Source organism: Ursus americanus, chromosome 23 (assembly GCF_024610735.1).
Source record: "Ursus americanus isolate L20-20 chromosome 23, mUrsAme1.1.p, whole genome shotgun sequence".
NCBI lineage: Eukaryota > Metazoa > Chordata > Mammalia > Carnivora > Ursidae > Ursus > Ursus americanus.
In genome coordinates, this window is record NC_142149.1 from 16,075,098 (window position 1) to 16,094,702 (window position 19,605).

At 48.5% G+C, this 19,605-nt stretch overlaps 1 protein-coding gene across 4 annotated transcripts in view; it reads right to left on the bottom strand.

Moving 5' to 3' along the window:
• Window positions 1–263: 263 nt before the first annotated feature.
• The window catches only part of MYL4 (myosin light chain 4), a 36,455-nt gene continuing 17,113 nt past the window's right edge, over window positions 264–19,605 (bottom strand). For 2 of the 4 annotated variants that reach the window (XM_045813893.2, XM_045813894.2), the window contains 6 exons: window positions 18,391–18,418; window positions 12,152–12,301; window positions 10,615–10,788; window positions 10,052–10,129; window positions 9,495–9,539; window positions 8,815–8,989 (listed from right to left, as the gene is read on the bottom strand). In XM_045813893.2, the coding sequence (XP_045669849.1) occupies window positions 9,511–9,539; window positions 10,052–10,129; window positions 10,615–10,788; window positions 12,152–12,301; window positions 18,391–18,418 (459 nt within the window). In that variant the 3' untranslated portion in view covers window positions 8,815–8,989; window positions 9,495–9,510. Of the gene's footprint in view, window positions 1,170–8,814; window positions 8,990–9,494; window positions 9,540–10,051; window positions 10,130–10,614; window positions 10,789–12,151; window positions 12,544–18,390; window positions 18,419–19,605 lie in introns of those variants that run through there. The other 2 variants (XM_045813892.2, XM_045813891.2) reach the window with 2 other exon arrangements.

The window sequence follows — 19,605 nt, forward strand, 5'->3', positions numbered from 1 at the left end:
TCCTGATCCTGTTTCTTTGGTCCTTCCCTGGGGACTCTGCACCCTCCCCCCATCCTCTAAATGCTCAGGGGATTTTGTATGTGGTAAAACCTTACCTGAATGAATGCCCTGTGTTTCTGGAGCTTTCCTTTGCCCAGATCACAAAACAAAATGTGTTTCTTATTGCCTCTGAGTTCTTACTGGGCAATCCACTGAATAAACTGAGATAACAGAGCGCTGACGACCTCGCAGCTTACATTTAAAGAGGGTTTTTTATGTGACAGCCACTGTGCTAAATGCTACATGCATATGACCTTGTATAACCCTCACAAAACACCTTAATGGGATGGGGATTTTTTTTAATCTCCACTTTTCAGATGAGGACACAGAGGTACAGAAAGGAACCGTCACTCGCCCAAGGCCATGCACTACTGATAAATCATAGTCCTCAGCTCCAAGAGCTGCCATTCTGACTTCAGTGCCCAAACGTTCCATTAACAAGCCATCCCCAGGACCCTTCAATGCATAACCCCCCAGAAAGGTGATTGATAATGGACATTTGGGACACTCTGGCAGGGAATCATGGGTGCTCTTTGAGGCAAGGGGACAGAACTCTCAGAGTCCCTCAGAAACTAATTGAAGCATGGCAGAAAATGGGAGAGGAGCACGTGATGAAATTGCCAAAGGTACGTGAACCACACAGGTTAGAAGGCATAAGTCCTAGCCCTGTGCATCTGTGGCAATTTTTAATTGTATCTTTTTTAATCAAGATTTTAAAAAGCACATAAAAAATGCTGGAGTGATTATGTATCAAGACTACTCCTGACAAGTCCCAAATCTGCAGAAAAAAGGAAATTTAGTAACCTATACCGAAGCAGCAAATCATATCTGACGAGTGACTCCCTGCCTCCCCTTCTCCTCTGGAATGCTCTCCTCATGTTCCATCTTGCCCCCAGCAACCCTCCAGACTCAACCAGATGCCCCAGATGCCACGAAGGATGGACCAGAGGGACACAGTCACCAGGGAGGCGTCCCCTCATTCCACTTTCCCAGCTGGAGCCTCGAGTGGCATGCCTCATTTCCTCCGAGGTCTGCTCCCTGGGATGGGTCTCTGGTCACTTCTGAACTCCAAATCACATCGGTATTTGGGATTTTGTTGCATGCTGGTTGGTTGGTTTTAACCAGCTAGGCTAGCAAAAATAAATAAATAAATAAATAAATAAATAAATAAATAAATAAATAAATAAAATTTTTTAAAAATTTAAAAACAGCTGGCAGGTTTATATATATGCCATGGGGTGAGGGACTCAGGGAAGGGGAGGAGGGCTCCAAGGTAGGCGGGGGTGCTATAGCTGGAAACTCAACCCAGGCTCGAGCAGCAAGTGGATGAGGGTCCAATTCCCGAAGCTTCTGGTGGCTCACTAAGTGCCCCTGTGAGACTTCATCTCTGTCGGCCTCAGTCCCCTCATCTGTAGAGTGGGGATAATCACACCTGCCCCAGGGAGAATGCTGGAAAGAGAAAATGAGCATTGCACGCCAAGCACAGAAGAGCATTAGCACAGGATAGGTGTGCAGCAAAAGCAGTTGCTATTCTCATGAGCAGGGTTTCTCTCTCCATTTGTCAGGTATTTCTATTATTTGGGGGTTTCCCAAAAGAATAAGAGTTCTTGAGTGCACTTGTGGTGAGCACTGTGTGATGTATGGAAGTGAAGTGTTACATCACTACATTAGACACCTGAAACTAATATTACACTGTATATTAACTATGCTGGAATTAAAATTTTTAAAAAGAAGAGTTCTTTTATTTTCCTTCTTTCGCTAGAACTGTTCCCTCTGCCTAGAATATCCTTCTCCTTCAGAGCTAATAGTTACTGAGTCCTTAGCATGTGACAGATACTGCTTTAAGTGCTTTACATGTATTCATTCATGAATTCATCTCCTAAAAATCAAATGAGGTCAGTATTACTATTATCTCCATTTTGTAGATTGGGAAATTGAGGCCCAGAGAGGTTGAGAAACTTGCTAGAGGTCACACAGCTCCTGAGACCCTGAGACAATATTCTAACCACTGCTCTACCGTTTCCATGAGTGTGGATCAAATCACCCCCAGCCTCTGCATTTTCCATGCCAGTTCTTCCTCCTCCCAAGAGCACTCTCTGATCTCCTAACTGGAAATCAGCCTGCGTCTGCCTCTCAAATTCCCCCACTTCTTTGCTAGTATCTGTCTTACAAGTCTTTGCCTTCTGCTTGATATTTTTGGATTTGTGCACAACACATGTCTTAGGTTACCTGTGAGTCTTGACATCCTCGAGGGCAAGGACCAGGCTCTATTCTATTTCTTTAAGATTTTATTTATTTATTTGACACACAAAGAGAGAGAGAGAGCACGTGTGCACAAGCAGGGGGAGCAGTAGAAGGAGAGGAAAAAGCAGGCTCTCTGCTGACCAGGGAGCCCCACGTGGGGCTCCATCCCAGGTCCCTGGGATCATGACCTGAGCTGAAGGCAGCTGCTTGCCCTACTGAGCCACCCAGGTGCCCCTTTTCTATTTCATTTCATAAACCCCAAAGGCCTGGCGTTGCCAGCTGCCATTCTAGGAAAGGGGAATGTAGCAAACTGTTACAAAGACAAAATTTTAAGTCAAATAGAAAGTTGCAGTACCAGCAATAAAATGCATTCAGTAAATGTTTGTGAAACTCTTCACATTCCAACTGGTCATCACACTTTTAACGCTGGATGCTTGACCCTGGCTTCTCCACAACATGTCAGGCACAGAGGAGCTGAGTGGAGAGCTGAGCGTGGGTGGGGAAGGAATGGGAGAAGGGCTGGGGCCCGGGTGGTGTGGTCGGGTGGTCGTTGTTCTAATCTCCTTTGAAGTCCGAGGGCTGGGAGGCTGAGGGAGCCCTGAGACCAGCACAGCCACAGGTGCTGTTTCCAGTTCTCCAATCCTGGGACCAAAGTCTCCTGTGCCACAGAGAAAACTGAGACGCGGACACCCCCAACCCCCTGTCCCTACACTGACTGCAGCCCTTGATCGCCAGATGCACCATATAAGATTTATGTAAATGCAAAATAACTAAGTTATTGTAGAAAGTGCAAACGCTCTCTTGGGGACGACCAAAAATTCATGAGCTGGGATTCACCTCCATTTGACAACGAATTCTGTGATAAAGGAAGGGAGAAGTGATCGCAGAAATTCAATGAGCTCCAGTTGGGGCGGGCGGGGCGCGCCCGTGCAGATCCAGCTTAGTAGGAACATTTGTTCAGCTAGAAGTGAGGCTGCAGAGGAAGTAAAAGGTGGGATTGCCTCTCTAGACCTAAGACGACTCAGGGATGTCTGGGAGAGAGGCAGAAGCGAAGAGAGTCCTATGAGAAGGGGCGAGCTATCTCAGAGGTCATGGTAGCCTGGAAGGAACTGTGGCCACACCAGATGCAATGTCAAAACATTCAGGAGAAAGATAAACAGAATCCCATAAAGCCTCTGAAACAGCGGTCCTTAACCTTTTTTGGCTTTCTGACCCGTTTGACAATGTGACGTAAAGTACAAATCTCCTTCTTGGAAAAAGAGCATGAATGTGCCCACAGGGGTCTTTATGGCTAAGAATCTCTGTTCCTATTGCCAGAGGAAGGGATGGTATCCAACTGTGGAGCTGAGGAAGCTGAGCACGGATGTGACTTAGGAGCTGAATGGTCCAGAAGAGTGTCCTCTCTTTGACCCCGCATTGCAAAACTTTGTGGGGTTACTAAGGCAAGCTAACTAATAGTTGTGAGTCTTTGAAAGCGAATAAAACCTCCGTTTTCCTAAAGGCACAAAGATGGACTAAGTGACTTCTGCAGGTTCCTTCCAGCCCAGGCTGGGAATCCCTCTTCAGCTGGGGCCCCGCAGTGTGATCACGGACACCTGGCCGTCTTGCGGAGGCACGCCGCTGCAATCCTGCCATCTAGCGGTGTGAGGTGGATATTGCACCAGCGGCGATCACCAACACACATTCTACCTTAAAGCCCTAGCAACCAAAGAGGTTTTAGGGGATGCCAACCAAACACGGGATGGCACTATGCCCAAGGCTGCTCTCAGGTGATTACACTCCACCAGAAGTCTCCAGGGCCTCCGCTAGCTCTGATATCTTCGGTTCCAATTTGGCAACTGTGTTAAGGAGACTAAATTTTGGCCATCGATAATTAGCACAGAGACCTCTGGCAGTGGAGAAAGCTGCGGTGGGTGGGGGGGCAGTCTGACTTGGATCTTGAAGGGTGGGAATCATTTGGGCAGAAAGAAGAGCACCAATCAGGAGGGAGGAATGAAACGGATCAAGAGGTCGTGGGGGCAGGGAGGGAGAGGAGGAGGAAGCCGGTTAAGGAAGTTAACAAGAGGGGAAAGAGGTCAGCAGCTACAATGAGCCCTAGCAGAGTAAGGCCAAATGAAGGAAGGCCTTAGAAACGGACTTCATGGAACATTGCATCAAAAACTGGGGATGTACTGTATGGTGACTAATATAACAAAACAAAAATTATTTAAAAAAAAATAAAGGAAAAATCAAAAAAAAAAAAAAGGTTTGGGAATGACCAGTAGCTTTTAGGGAGGCTTTTTAAGTCCTAATTGAGGAAGCAATTTGATGAAAACGGCGTTCTAGGACTAGGAATATTATACCACGCTACAGCCTTCAACTGGAGGGGGGATATTAAGAGAAGAGTCAAGTTTGTTGCTGTTATTCTTTCTATGTGTGTTTTCAAAATCTTAAATGGGGATGTTAACTCTTTCTCCCAGGCTGCTATGAAAAAAATGGGATGTGAAGTGCTTAGCCCAGAGCCTGGCACATAGTAGGTGTTCACTAAGTTGATAACGCTGGTTATCTCTCTGAAATTTGCGTCTGACACCAGCAGATCCAGTTCATAATCACCTTAGCTCTAGTGACTAGTCGCCTTACACATTTTCTCTCCAGGAGGGCAGGACAGCCTCCCAGCTTGCTCGGGCATTCAGGAGCCAGGACACCCACGCTGACTTTTAGATGGGAGGTAGGGAAGGGGCAGAGCAGGGAGAGTGTAAGCAGGAGCTTCCCCTACGTATCTCCTCCCTGTTCCCTGCCCTGGTTCATCCCCTGTCAATGAGGCTACTCATCCTCTCTGACCTGGAGCAGGAAGCTTCCTCTGCAGCACCTGTGCAGGTCTTCAGGTAGACCTGCACCGGGATCTGTGTGTACTGTTCCGGTCTCCGGGGGACAGGAAGCCTGGCCTGTGGGCACATTCAGCCATTTTCTTTCATCCACAAAACAGCTGTCCCATGTCCCAGCACCTGCCATCACCCCATCAGGACAGTGCCACTGCTAGCTCCAAGCTGGAGCTCTCCATCTTTTCAGGATCTGGGACACCCCTTCCTCTCTTCCCCCCAACCCTCATTCGACCTTCTGGGGTACTACCCTCTTAGGTCCACAGCCAGCCACCCCTCAAGGTGATGGAAGGGAACTCAGTGGGCTCAGTCCTATTCCTATAGATTACAGAATCTGCTAAAGGACTGAATTGTGTCCCTCACCCCCAAATTCATATGTTGAAGCCCCAGCCTCCCACCCCCAATGTGAAGGCATTTGGAGGTGGGGCCTTTGATAATTATGTTCTGACAAAGTCATGATTGTGGAGCCCTCATAAAGGGATTAGCCTCTCTCTCCATCTCTCTCCCCACTTTTTTTCCTCTGTGAGGATATAGCAGGAAGACAGGAAGAGAGTTCCCACCAGAACCCGATCATGCTGGCACCCAGAGCTCAGGCTTCTGGCCTCCAGAACGGTGAGAAATAAATGTCTATTGTTTAAGCCACCTCGTCTATGGGATTTTGTCATAGCAACCCGAACAGACTAAGACATGGCCGGAGCCCTGGTTTGAAATACTGGAAGTCAGTTCAGTCAAAGAACAACTTGGAAATAGGTCACCTGTTACCCATGCTTCTTTCCAGGAGGGGCAAGTACAGAGCCTGACTGACGGGCCAGGCAGGAGAGAGGCAGAGGAGGGAAGGAGTGACTAAGAGGATAGGAGCTTCTTCTGTCTTCAGAGGAAGAAGCCCAACACCACAGAGGTCGTGCTGGTTCCTGAGGAGGCTCACCACGTAGGAAATGCTTTCAGAACTATTCCTTCAGTAAAGCGGTGCCTGAGCCAGAGAAGCCATCTTAGACCATGAGCAGAGGTCACATGCTGCAATGCCACAAGATAAAAGGAGCCGGGGTCCTGAGCACTGTGTGCAGAATGGCTGTCATACCAGCCCTGGACTGCCAACCTCTGAAGCTCAGTGGGAGGGGAAAATGCACTCTTGTTTCTTTAAGCCACTGTCTTTTGGTCTTTGTAACTCACAGCCAAATAGAACCATAACTGATACTGGTCTCAGAAAAGGTTGGCTGTTATCTGTCACATGATTACAACTATTTAATGTCTATCTTCCCACTAGATTGTAAGCTTCATGAGGACAGGGACCATGACTGCCTGGTGCAGTAAATCCGCAAGGCCCAAGCCAGGGCCATACACACAGCAGGCACTCAGTAAGTGTCCAGTTCATGAACTTCCTCTCCCCGGGCTTGAGCACCAACCCTGGGTCTCACTTAAAGCCCATCTCCCAAGGAAAACCTTCCCTGTCACACCTCATTTCCTTCTAGTTCCTCTCTGTGCAGGTCCCTGGGAACTCGTGCTTTGTGAGTTACAAAGTTATGCTCCTTGACATTCTCTGCTTAGTCCTTGGATGCTTATGTTGTTGCTTAACTGGACCATAAGCTACCTGGGCAGGCAACACACCTGTTCTTTAATCACCGGGAGCCTTAACCCCCATTCGTCAGAAATGCATATGGTGGACAATACACACTTCGTGAAGAAAGGGAGGGAGGGAGGAAAACCTGACAAGGCCCCAACACCGAGGAAGAATATTAGATTTCTGGTTGGGGAGGTTGATTTTCAAAAAGGAGAAACAAGTAAAATCGAAAAAGAGCAGTCAGACGCCTGTGAGCCTAACTTGGGAAACATTTCAAAGGCAGGTTGGTGTGTTGAAAATGGGAAAAATATGGGATTCTGGGGTTCCTTTAGCTGTGACCTCACCGCTAATGATCCATTTCTTTATTTTTACAATTAGGTCTGGCTGGATCAAGGGTCTTCTGGTTGTGCTCCAAGCAACACAAGTTAGACTCCAAGAAGCTGGAATCCATCCCACCGCCTCAACCAGAGCTCTGCTGCCTTCAGCTCCATGCATTGGTTCCCCCACAGAATTTAGTTTGAGCAAAAGGCTTAGGAGCTAAAACAGTTTAAAAACCACTAGAGTCAGTGATCCCTCTCTATAAGTACATAAAGATCTCTGGTTTTATGATTCAACCAGTTTATTCCCAAAGCTGGAGCCCCCTTCAAAGAAGAAAGGCTACACATGGGCCTCGGTCTCATCTTCCCAGCCAGACCATAAATTCTGAGAAGGGTGACTTTGGGTTCGTGGTTCTCAGCTTCCCACGACAAGCTTCCCATTTGGGCTCGTGGAATCTCAACGATGGCTGGATTTATAGATGTTCCACAAAATTCTGTGCCTGGGTGCCCCAACAGGGCAGCAGAAAGGCTATGAGAAGGAGAATCTGACCCACCCTGCGGAGTTCTCAGGGATATAGGGACCCCCAAACGGGGGTAACTGGGCCCCTGAGCTCCAATATGTGTTTCTGCTCATGGGTGTGTATCTTTAACTTCACCACATTTCTGGGGACACCTGGGGGGCTCAGTTGGTTAAGCGTCTGCCTTCAGCTCAGGTCACGATCCTGGGGTCCTGGGATGGAGCCTGCTTTTCCCTCTGCCCCTCCCCCCATTTGTGCTCTCTCTCTCTTTCTCGAATAAATAGAATCTTAAAAAAAGAAAACCCTTCACCCCATTTCTATCTCTTTCTTCCCAATCCTGGTTTTCTCATCTCTCTCCTTTTTCCGCTTGCCTCTCCCTGCTCCCCTGCCTCCCAGGCTGAGGTTTGTGCTGCCTCTGACCCTGACACCTTCTAGAGCCCTGAGCTGGAGTCCTGGGCATGGACCCAGGGTTTGAGCAGCAAGTCAGTGAGATATCCAGGGCCTGCAGGGCTGAATCAGGCACCAGGGGCTTTGTACTCAGGGGAAAAGGCACCTAAAGGGGCCCACATCAAGAAACAAGGACCATCAGGATGCCCGGGTGGCTCAGTCGGTTAAGCATGTGCCTTTGGCTCAGGTCATGATCCCAGGGTCCTGGGCTCAAGTCCCGCATTGGGTTCCTTGCTCAGCGGGGAGTCTGCTTCTCCCCCTGCACTGCCTCCCCTCGCCCCCGCTTGTGCTCTCCCTCTCTGTCAAATAAATAGCATTAGTATTTAATGGATATAGAGTTTCAGTTTTGTAAGATGAAAGGCTCTGGAGATGGGTTACACAACAGTGTGAATATACTTAACCCTACAGACCTGTAGCCTAAAAATGGTTAAGACAGAAATTTTGTATTATATGTATTTTGCCATAATTTTTACAAAAAAGAAGAAGAAGAACCATTTGAGGGGTCCCTGACAGCCCCAGTGCTCCTATACCCCCTTCCTGTTCACCACCTGGCAGTGAAACAAGGTGGGGAGTGAGCCTTGGAAGGAAACGAAACTCCAGATTACAGCTCCATGCACTGCAGCTCCCCACCCCCCAGAGCTCTCTGCTCATGGGTCTAACCTTAATATTTCCAGATCCCTGGGCTTCAGCCCTTATCTCCCGGCTCCCAGATGCTACTCATTTCTCTAAGGAATATGTGTGAAGCCTCATATCTCACACACACACACACACACACACACACACACACAGCTCAATTAATTGGTTTTAAAAAAACAATTCAAAGACTGGCTGGAATCAGAGAATTTGGCCCAGGCTTGCCAGGACTGTTTATTTACAGGGAGGGCTAACGGCCCAGGGAGTCCTCGGGGCTGTGGTACAATGGTAAGTTCAGGACCCCAGCTCCAGCTCAGTCACTCTGGGCCTCTGGCTTAACTCGCCCCAGAAAGGCAAAGGCCCAGGGCCAGGCACCTGAAAGAAAGTGCTAGATGGACCCCAGCCCCTTATCACAAACCCCACACCCCAATCAGGATGGCCCTCAGCCCCAGGGAGCCCAGGGAAGGGAGCCAATAGGAACATGAATAGAAACAGAGTCAAGGGCGCAGGCCAGGGCACTCTTCCACCCAGGACCTGGCTTTCACACATGCAGGAGCCAGTACAGGAGGCCCCAGGCCGGAGGAAATAGTCTTGCCTTGAGCGACCCTAATAGAGAGGCTGTCAGGTGTGACTGATGAGGGTCAAGACAGGATGCAAAGAGCAGAGAGAGCATAAGGCCAGGCTGGAAGGGACCAAAGGCAGGAGGCAGGAGCACAGGGGGTGCAGGGAATGGTGGGCAGGCCAGGCTACTCTCCCATCATGACCCCCTCTGGTTTCCCCCATAGGGTCAGATTGGGACAGAAAACTCTAGGGCATGTGGTGGTATTTGGGAGCCCCTGGCAGGCCCCAGGAGGGACCAGGAGGGAGAGGCTGCACTCACCCTGGAGAGGTTTGCTTCACCCAGACATGATGTGTTTGACAAAAGCTGGGAAGGGAAACAGAAATCAGTCACTGCACTTGGCCCCTCTCAGCCCCTGACTTCCCACCTTCCTACCACCCTTTCTCCAGACTGTGATTCTTTCTCTGATTTGGGGTTGATGGGGAGAAGCTGGAAGAAGAGACCTAACCTCTGCTGTGTCTTCTCAGCTGACCCCCGGACATAGATGAAATGAGCTACGTTGTCTCTGCTAATCCCCGCAACCTTGAGAAAGGTGCCGGAATCACCCCATTGCTCAGATGAGAAAACTGAGGCTCAGAGAAGGTAAGTCATTTGATCCAGATCACACAGCCAGTCTATCACAGAGCCATCTCCAAAACCCATGCTCCTTCCATTATACTCTGCTGTTCACTTCGAGGATGGAAAAGGACATCCACTGGGAGCTTACCAACACCCATCTAGCCTCTAGCTCCACGATCTGTTCTGTTCTGCAGACCCACCCAGCCCAAACTGTGCCCGCTGTCCCCGGGCGCCCGAGGAAGTGAGGCATGACCTGATACCTTCATAATTAATGCAGCCGTTGGCATCCTCTTGCCCGGCCAACAGCTGCTCCACCTCGGCCTCGGTCATCTTCTCACCTGAGGTGGGGGCAGTAGTCTCTGAATTACGCATGGCAAAGGAGGCACAGGCTCCTCCAAATCCAAGCACCCCCTCGACTCTCAAGGCCCAAGGCCCCCCAGATCTGGGAGGTGGACATCTAAGCTTTGGAGGCGGAGCCAAGGGTCTTAGGTCTTTTCTACTCCCCAAGGCCTCTCCCTCTTCCCTACAGCCGGCACTGGGGGAGCAGAACAGGGTCCCCATGATTGAGGCAATGACAAGGATGGCAGCCTTGGGTCGCACATCTCAGGCCTCAGCCCTGCCCTGCCGCTGGCTCTCCTCTCCTCCCAAGCCCAGCTGAGCAGATCCAGTTGGGGGAAGGTTGTTCCTGCAGGGCCTGGAGAGACAGGGCCTGAACCAGGACGTGATCCTCAAGATGCAGGGACCCCGTCTCTCCCCGACCTACACCACCCGGGCACTTCCCACCCCTCTCGTCCTCCCACCTGGGCACCAGCAGCCTGCATACCCAGGGTGGCAAGGACATGGCGAAGCTCAGCACCCATGACTGTGCCGTTGCTCTCCTTGTCGAAAACACGCAGCCCCTCCACGAAGTCCTCGTAGGTGCCCTGCTCCTTGTTGCGGGAGATGTGCTGCAGGATGGGCAGGAACGTCTCGAAGTCCAGCATCTTGGCATTCATCTCTTCAGGCAGGAAGGAGAGAGAATGCGATGTGAGCAGAAGCTCAAGGGGAGCAGGGGTCCGCAGGGGGCCTCGCCCCAGCTCTGCCAGGCCAGGACCAGGGCGGAAGGGAAAAGGCCACCATGACCCCACCCGCGCCTCTAAGTTCCAGGGGGCCAGTTAGGCGGGGGAGCCGAGGGTGGCCGCGGCAGGATTTGAGCGGCCGCGGCAGGTTTCAGGGGCCCAAAGGGTCTCAGAACCAGGCCTCACATTAGACTTTTAACATGTGACAGACACGTCACAGAGGTAAACTGATAGGATTGCAAAAAGGAATTTTGCCACCGTCCCTCCTTTGGGTCCCGTTACTAGACCACATTGCCTAGAGCGACTCTGAATCAATAATTTTTATAAATTTGCAATTCGTTTGTGACGAGCCCACTTCTCCCACATCATAATGTGTTAAAAGCTTTCATTTTTAAACACCACAAAAGTGGGCAGTTCTGTCTTCTAAAACAATGCAGGAGCCTCCAAAAATGGAAAAGCCCAGACGTCTTTATCTCTGAGAAGCCCTGCTGGTCCTCTGGCCCTTTCCTGCCCACATCCTTCACCCCACACTGGTGTCTGCAGCAGCAAGAGGAGGAGGGGAAGGTGCCAGAACCAAGGAAAGGGGAGGGGAGCAATATGGGGCCCAGGAAGCCTCGAGAGAAGGCCTACCCTGGCTGGGGGGCTCCTGCCCAGGTCTGCCCGTCCCCACCTAGTGCCGACACCTCTCCGAAGGACGTGTGTTAGAGCAGCTGTTAAGTCTACTACCACACATGACAGATGACATGCACAAATGGGACACATTCCCTTGCACCGCTCTGGAAACTCATTCACCAAAACCTACTGAATGAATGCAAATGAGTGGAAGAGGTATCATTACAGAGCTCATCTTGAATCTGCTTTAACTTAAACGAATAATTAGCAACCTTCAGTGCTCTCACAAACATCAGAAACGAAGTCTTCCTAATACAAGTCATAGTGGCCGTGGGACATTTCAGTGCGGTGACACCGCAACTAGAAACTGGGCATGGGGGTGCGGGCAGGTGGCTAGTGGTGAGATTCCCCACCTCACTTCCCTGCACCCTGGGGTGTCAGAGCAAGCTGCTGAAGCAACAGAAGGTCGCTCCTGCTCTCCAGGAGCTTTGACCTCACAGGGAAAACAAGAACAAGCCCTGGCCACATTCTTCAAGAATCAACCGTCAGAGACTTCCAGATAAATTCTAGCAAGGGAAGAAGGGTAACCTGGGGAGGGGTCTGGTCTTGAAGGGCTAAGTGGGAGAAGAGGAAGAGCCCCAGGGGCCTCGGGGCAGACACCAGGAGGTCGAGCCACAGGCCCACGCTGACCTTCAGGCTTGGGTTTGCCCAGGACGCGCAGCACCTCCGCGTTGGTGGGGTTCTGGCCCAGTGCCCGCAGCACGTCCCCACACTGCCCGTAAGTGATCTTCATCTCTCCAGTCGGCGTCCGGTCAAACAATGAGAAAGCCTCTTTGAACTCTGCAGAGAGAAGACCCGACTGCAGCTGACGCCAAGTGAAGACAGTGGCTGGGGAACCACCAGCCTTCACCCAGGCTGACAGTTGGTCAATGCGGCTGATGAAACACTTCAGTATTTGCTCTCGGCCACCATTCCAACCCCTCCCTGGAAGCCACCCCATGCTATCTTCTGACAAGCAAAGGGGCATCCTGGAGCCTCCATGACCTGCTCCAGCGCTGGGCCAGCGATCCCTTCTACCAGTTCTGTCGTGTCATCTAAGTATCTCCCCTACCCCACCCCTCCCATCCTCCCACCCTGCCCTGCTCCAAGGGAGGGGCCTGACTGTCAAAATGGCAGGGAAGTGAAAATAGCACTGGCTCAGAAGTCAGGATTCCTAGCTTCTCATCTTGGCTCTGCCCCGTAGTGCAGAATAAGCCCAGCTAGGACTCCGTTTCCTCGTGCAAACACAGGCAAAAAGGCTCCACCTGCCCCCTCCCTTCCCAGTTAACTGTGAATGTCAAAGGAGGTGCTGGTGCATGGAGGCACTTTGCATCGTGGTAAGACCCGTTCGAAAGTCGGCCAACAGTACTGCCTGTTCCAAGCCAGACGAGCTGACGTGGTGGGGACACTCCGACCACCCCACAACCACCCCAGCTCTACCACGGAACTGCATGTGACCTTGAGCAAACTACTCACCCTCGGCGGGCCCTCCGTTTTTTCAGCTCTAAGTAGGGATATAATGTCTACCAGAGTGGGTTGCTGGAGGGATTATCAAATGCGCCAAGCATGCTGTCTAGCACATGGTGAGGGAACCAACAAAGGGTGGGTGCTATTGTTCCCCTCGATCCGGAGCCCGCTCAGAGCTTTAGGGACTAGACTCCCTGAAGGTACCAGGACAGGTGTCCAAGGAGCAAGGCCAAATTAAGGCACTCCTGGGCCCTTTGCAAAGAACCTTAATTCCTCATTAATTTGGATTCAATCAGTTCATTAATGGGGATAATTTGGACTGGGAATGGCAAAGAAATGGTTTACTCAACAGATTAACAATACAAACCAAAGAATGTATGAACTACTTAGGAAACAAAGCTGCTTTTAATCCTCACCAAGTACTCTGGAAACACTATTCCTTAGAGTCTGCCTACGGATTATTTACAAATCATTCCACATATCAAAGCAGTTCTGCAAGATGTTTATTTGCAAGTCTTTATTAGGCTTTGTAAGAACTTAAAAGATACAAAACCACATGTCTTTCAATTACTGAATAATTAAGTTCAAATTCCATTTCCATTGCTTACTAGCTGTGTGACGTTGGGCAAGTAAATATTTAACCTCCATAAACCTCTTCTCCTCTATAAATGGCACCTACTTCATAGGGTTTTTTAATTACACTCAAATTAGATACAATAATGCATGTTAAAAATCTTAACAGAATCTCCTGCATATGGTAAATGCTCAAACAATGCTGCTAGTCTTATCTTACTGCGTTTAATCTCAATTTTAGCATTTAACTATGTGATTCTGGCCGAGTCACTTAACCTCACTGACCTCCATTTCCTCCTCTGTCAAAAGGAAATAACCCCTACTTCACAGTTTTGTTAGAAAGACTTAATTTTTTTTTTCTTTTAATTGTTAAGGCAATAAGCATGCCTTCTGCTACAAATTCAGTGCTCAATAAATATATGAGTTGAATCTGAACTCAGACTTTTTTTTTAAGTTTTTTTTTTAAACACAGAGAAAGAGAGCGCCTGAGTGGGGGGGGGGGCAGAGGGAGAGGGAGGAGCAGGCTTCCCGCTGGGCAAGGAGCCCCCTGTGGGGCTCGATCCCAGCACCCCGGGGACCATGACCAGAGCCAAAGGCAGCCACTTAACCAACTGAGCCACCCAGGGGCCACTGAACTCAGACTTTTTGATCTCTTCATTCATCTCTGAATGAACTAATTCAGAAGAGTGAGGTCAGATTTAACACAAGGAGGCTCCTCATAAAAGAAGAATATAATGATCCTTAACAGGACGGGGGAACCTGAGGGGGAAAGTAGAAGGACTATGACCTATGATTTGATCACTGACAGTGGACCAAGCTCTGAGCTAATAATGTTGTCTTAAACTTTCAAAAACCTTATGCTATAGGTATAATTATCCTCATTTATAGGCCAATTCACACATGACTTCCGGCCAACTATTCAGGACAACAAGAAAAGAGTGAGGACGAAGGAGGAGAAGGGAAGGACTCGCTGTACCTGCTGGCGTGCCAGCTCGCTACAAAGCCTGGTACCACAGAACCCCAAACACTCAAGTTTAGGGCTGCTACAAGTAGAAGACAAAGCCAGTGTGATCTCGGGGTGCGTGAGAGGTGATGTTCATGGGCCCAGAAGAAACCCCTTCTCAAGAGTCTGCAGTAGTCAGGTCTTTGCTAGAGCAATGAGCAAAGGTGGTAATCCCTTCCTATAAGAATACGGAAATCTGGGTGCCTAGGTGGCTCAGTTGGTTGAGCGTCCAACTCCTGATTTCCACTCAACGTCATAATCTCAGGGTCACGAGATTGAGCCCTGCTCCCCAACTCCATGCTCAGCGGGGAGTCTGCTTCTCTCCTTCTCCCTCTCCCTCTGTCCTTCTTCCCCCCTTGGCTGTTCTCTCTTTCTCAAATCAATAAATAAATCTTTAAAAGACAGAGAGAGAGATAGAATATGGAAATCTGGAGAGGGACCAGTAAGTTAAGAGTTAGAAGCTAGTTTCTATGAGAAAAAAAAAAAAGCATTAAAATAAAATGGGGCCATATCACCTGGAGAATATAAAGCTAAGATAGGATTTGATAACTATCTTCAAATAGAGGATATCTAAAGGATGCGGAACAGTCACAGAATTTCTGAGTTGAAAAGAACCAAATATTCTTACTTTGCAGATAAGAAAATTAAGGTTCAAACAAGACTTCCCCAAAGTCTCATGGTCAATAGTGGCAGAATGAGGGCCAATACTAAAATCTCCTGATTCAAATAACATTCTTTCTAGCATAACACGAGAAAAACATCTCGGCTTCATCAAAGAGCAAATGAAGAGGTAGCAGGAGTAAAAATCAAACAGAAATAATTCCGATCCAAAATAAGGAACAACATCTTCAAGACCGGAGGGATGACAGACTGAAATGAGTTAGACCACAGCCCTGAAAATCTTCATGGAGAAAAGAGGCAACCAGCTGTCCCAGTTGGCTTTGATCATGATTCCCATTTGGAAAATGAAAAATTTTGATCATTAGTGGACTCTCTAGTCCTCATGGGTACTACCATGCTTATATCTACACATAGTATATATTTAACTAAAATGCATTTAAATTAACTTTAAGAATTTTACAGCACACCAAACTACTGGTTGAAAGCAAATGTCCACAGGGTATTGCAAAAGCAGAGTGAGGTTCAATCCACTAGTTCAAAATGCATCTGCTAGTCCTCATGCCCTATTTGTGGGTAAATTGGCATCACTTTTTGGTAAGGCAGTTTCACAATAACTATTACAGTTTAAAATGTATGTATCCTTTGACCCACTCCTAGGAAGGTCCCCTGGGGAAAGCATGATAGCTCCCAACTGGAAACAACATAAAGGTCCATCACTACGAGCCTGATTTAATTAAAATGTATATCTGTGTGTGCGACTCTACGTAATTCTTTTAAAAAATGAAGTAGAACTGTTTGTTAACTATAAAGAGATACCAAGGTATATCGGGGCGCCTGGGTGGCTCAATCGGTTAAGTGTCTGCCTTTGGCTCAGGTCACGATCCTGAGGTCCTGGGATCAAGTCCCGCATTGGGCTCCCTGCTCAGCGGGGAGTCTGCTTCTTCCTCTGACCCTCCCCATCTCATGCTCTCTCTCTCTCTCATTCTCAAATAAATAAATATCGTTAAAAATAAATAAATAAATAAATAAATAAATAAATAAATAAATAAAAAGATACCAAGGTATATTAATAATATATATTAAATATTAGGAAATCCAAATATGTATTAAATAAAAGATGCAGGATGGTATTATCACATGGCTCAATTTGTGTAAATTTTATATATACATACTGGTATACCACTACATATTTTTCCTGAAGGACACATAGGCCTATTAACAATGGTTATCTTTGGAAGAGGGATCAACATAACAAGAAAGCAAGAGGAAAATATTTTTATTTTTTATTATTTTTTAAAGTAGTATATGAGTTTTTGTTTTTGTTCTACCTTGTGCAGATATTAGTTCACTTTTTTTAAAAATATTTTATTTATTTCTTTATTTGACAGAGAGAGAGAGACAGTGAGAGAGGGAACACAAGCAGGGGGAGTGGGAGAGGGAGAAGCAGGCTTCCCACCAAGCAGGGAGCCCAATGCAGGGCTCGATCCCAGGACCCTGGGATCATGACCTGAGCCGAAGGCAGACGCTTAATGATTGAGCCACCCAGGCGCCTCATACTTTTTAAAAATATAGTTTATGCTGGGCGCCTGGGTAGCTCAGTCGGTTAAGCATCTGCCTTTGGCCCATATCATGACCTCAGGGATCACGCCCTGCATTGGGCTCCCTGCTCGGTGGGGAGTCTGCTTCTCCCTCTCCCTCTGCTCCTCCCCCCTGCTCATGCTCTCTCTCTAAAATAAATGAATAAATTTTTAAAAAATAAAAAATAGGGGCGCCTGGGTGGCACAGCGGTTGAGCGTCTGCCTTCGGCTCAGGGCGTGATCCCGGCATTCTGGGATCGAGCCCCACATCAGGCTCCTCCGCTATGAGCCTGCTTCTTCCTCTCCCACTCCCCCTGCTTGTGTTCCCTCTCTCGTTGGCTGTCTCTATCTCTGTCAAGTAAATGAATGGAATCTTTAAAAAAAATAATAATAATAAATAAATAAATAAATAAATAAATAAATAAAATAAAATAAAATAAAATAAAATAAAATAAAAAATAAAAAATAGGGGCACCTGGGTGGCTCAGTTTGTTAAGCGTCTGCCTTCAGCTCAGGTCATGATCCTAGGGTCCTGGGATCGAGCCCCCCATCAGGCTCCCTGCTGAGCAGGGAGCCTGCTTCTCCTTCTGCCTCTTGCTCTTCCCCTGTTGGTGCTCTCTCTTTCTCTCTGTCAAATGAATAACTAAAATCTTAAAAAAAAAAAAAAGATAAGGCTAAATGAAATCAATTATTATAAAATAAATAAATAATAAAATAATAAAATTGCACACCTTTAAAAAAATAAAATAAAATACGGTATGTGCTTAAAATCAAGGGGTTGGATCAGATGACCTTTCAAGGTCCTAACTCCTGTGATTTTATGTCTTAGAGGTATTCGGTGGGGAAACAGAGGGATAAGTTACAATGACAATGAGCCCTAGCTATAAAGCAGAGAGAACATGATGAAACATTCTATTCTCAAAACACCACACTCAACAGGAGACAGGCAACAAATCAAGTTGGAGGGTAGGAGATCTGGAGACTTGCCTTGAAGCTGAGCTTACTAGCACTTCATAGAACACTGAGAAAACAAACTGTCTTCATCAAAGATGAGAAGGTGATGGGGACCACATGTGGACTGGGCACCCCCAAGTCACCATTGGCCCTACCACCATTAGCAGGTGAGCATCTAGGCAGAATACAGGATGAGGGGAGAGGATGCCAGTAAGCTAAGTAGGCTTTCCAATAACAGGAATGGACATGAGGGTTCTAAATATCTTGAATAGTAGCTTTTGTGGGTGGAGGGAAAAAGGACACGTTTGCTGTGCGTCTGTTATGTTCCAGGCAGTCCGGCAGAACGGTTGAGAATTCAGGTCTGCAATCGGATTGCCTGAGTTTGAGCCCTGGGTCTACTACCAACTGGCCGCGTGAGACGGGGCAAACTACCGAACCTGTCTGTCCCTCTAGTTTTCACAGTCAAATGGGGGTGAGAACAGTCCCTACCTCGTGCAGGTGTGGTGAGAATTAAGTGAGTTAATCCACATAAGGTGCTTAAGGCATCACATATCCCAGGTGAAAATGAGCACGCACGGGTAAGCGATGAGAAAGGTGATCACTACGACCCTGGCGATAGCAACTACTCTTCGCCGTCCTCCTCCAGGAAGCGCAACACAGGCTGTGCTGGGGAAGGTGGGGTTGTTAGTACTCACCTTCGATCTGGTCGGCAGTGAAGTCTATCTGTGGGGAGGGAAACACAGGAATGAGGGCTGAGACTGCCAAAGGCTCCCAGAGGGAAGCCGAAGTGGCTTCCACCGCAGTTGGGGGGCACCTCCTGCAGGCCACCAGTGAGGGGAGGAGACCCCAGTCTCCGGACGAATGAACTGCAATGAGCTATCACATAGTGCAGCCACCAGGGCTCCCTCAACATCACGTGTGAAGTGATGGCTCAGAATGAGAGGGACAGAGAGAAAGAGAAATACTCTAGAGGACTCTAGAACCTATGCTGACTCCCTATAGTGATTTCTTCGGGCCCACTGTAAATTGCTCATCCTAGCTGGCCATAAACCGCCCTCACTTTCAACCTGACTCCACAATCCACCCACAGTTAGACTTCCTCTCTCTTTCGGTGCCCACCACTCCTCACCCTCAGCCCCTCTTTCTTCCTTTTCCATCCAACTCCTTCAATCCTGTCTTCCCTTCCCTCGCCCCATTCCATTCCCACCCCTCCCCTCAGCACATGTCCCTCTTAGGCATCGGGACAGCAAGCCTAGCCTGGGTGGGCCCTCGATGTTTCCTAACTATTCCACAGTCCTGCCTCTAGCTGTGCCCGGGGCCCCTTGAAACCAGGGTTCGCCCTGGGGCTGGGATTTTTGTTACTGTTCACAGAGATGCCTGGCACAGGGCAGACACTCAAAAAATATTTGTTGAGCCAAGGAATAAATTTTGGATTCACCCCTACAATGCATAATAATTCAATGGCGGCAGCGGGGAGGCTCTGAAAATAAATGACAATGAACGAGCATGAGTCATCATTGTAACCTGGGATTTTCTGGGTTACTTCATCACCCTTCATCTGCCACCACCCTCCCCACCGGATCCCCTCTTCCCCTCCCCTGGTAACCACCCCCTGCACATCTTCTGCACGGAGCACCATTTCTAGTCCTAACTGCGGCTTGTACTGTGCCTCCCAGGCGAACCCCCATTAATGAGGACCTCTGGGGGTGGCTGGAATGAGGTAGGAGAACGGAGGAGGGGTTACACTGGGTTGGGAAGGAAACTAGCTGTGACTCGGACCGGGCTTTGCCGCAGGTGGGGTTGGTCGGGAAGGTAAAGCTGTCCCTGAAATAAAGATGCTTTGCACGAACTCTCTGAGGAAAAGGTGCAGTTGCCTTGCTTTGTAACGCGTTCAGCCCCAGGAGGAAATG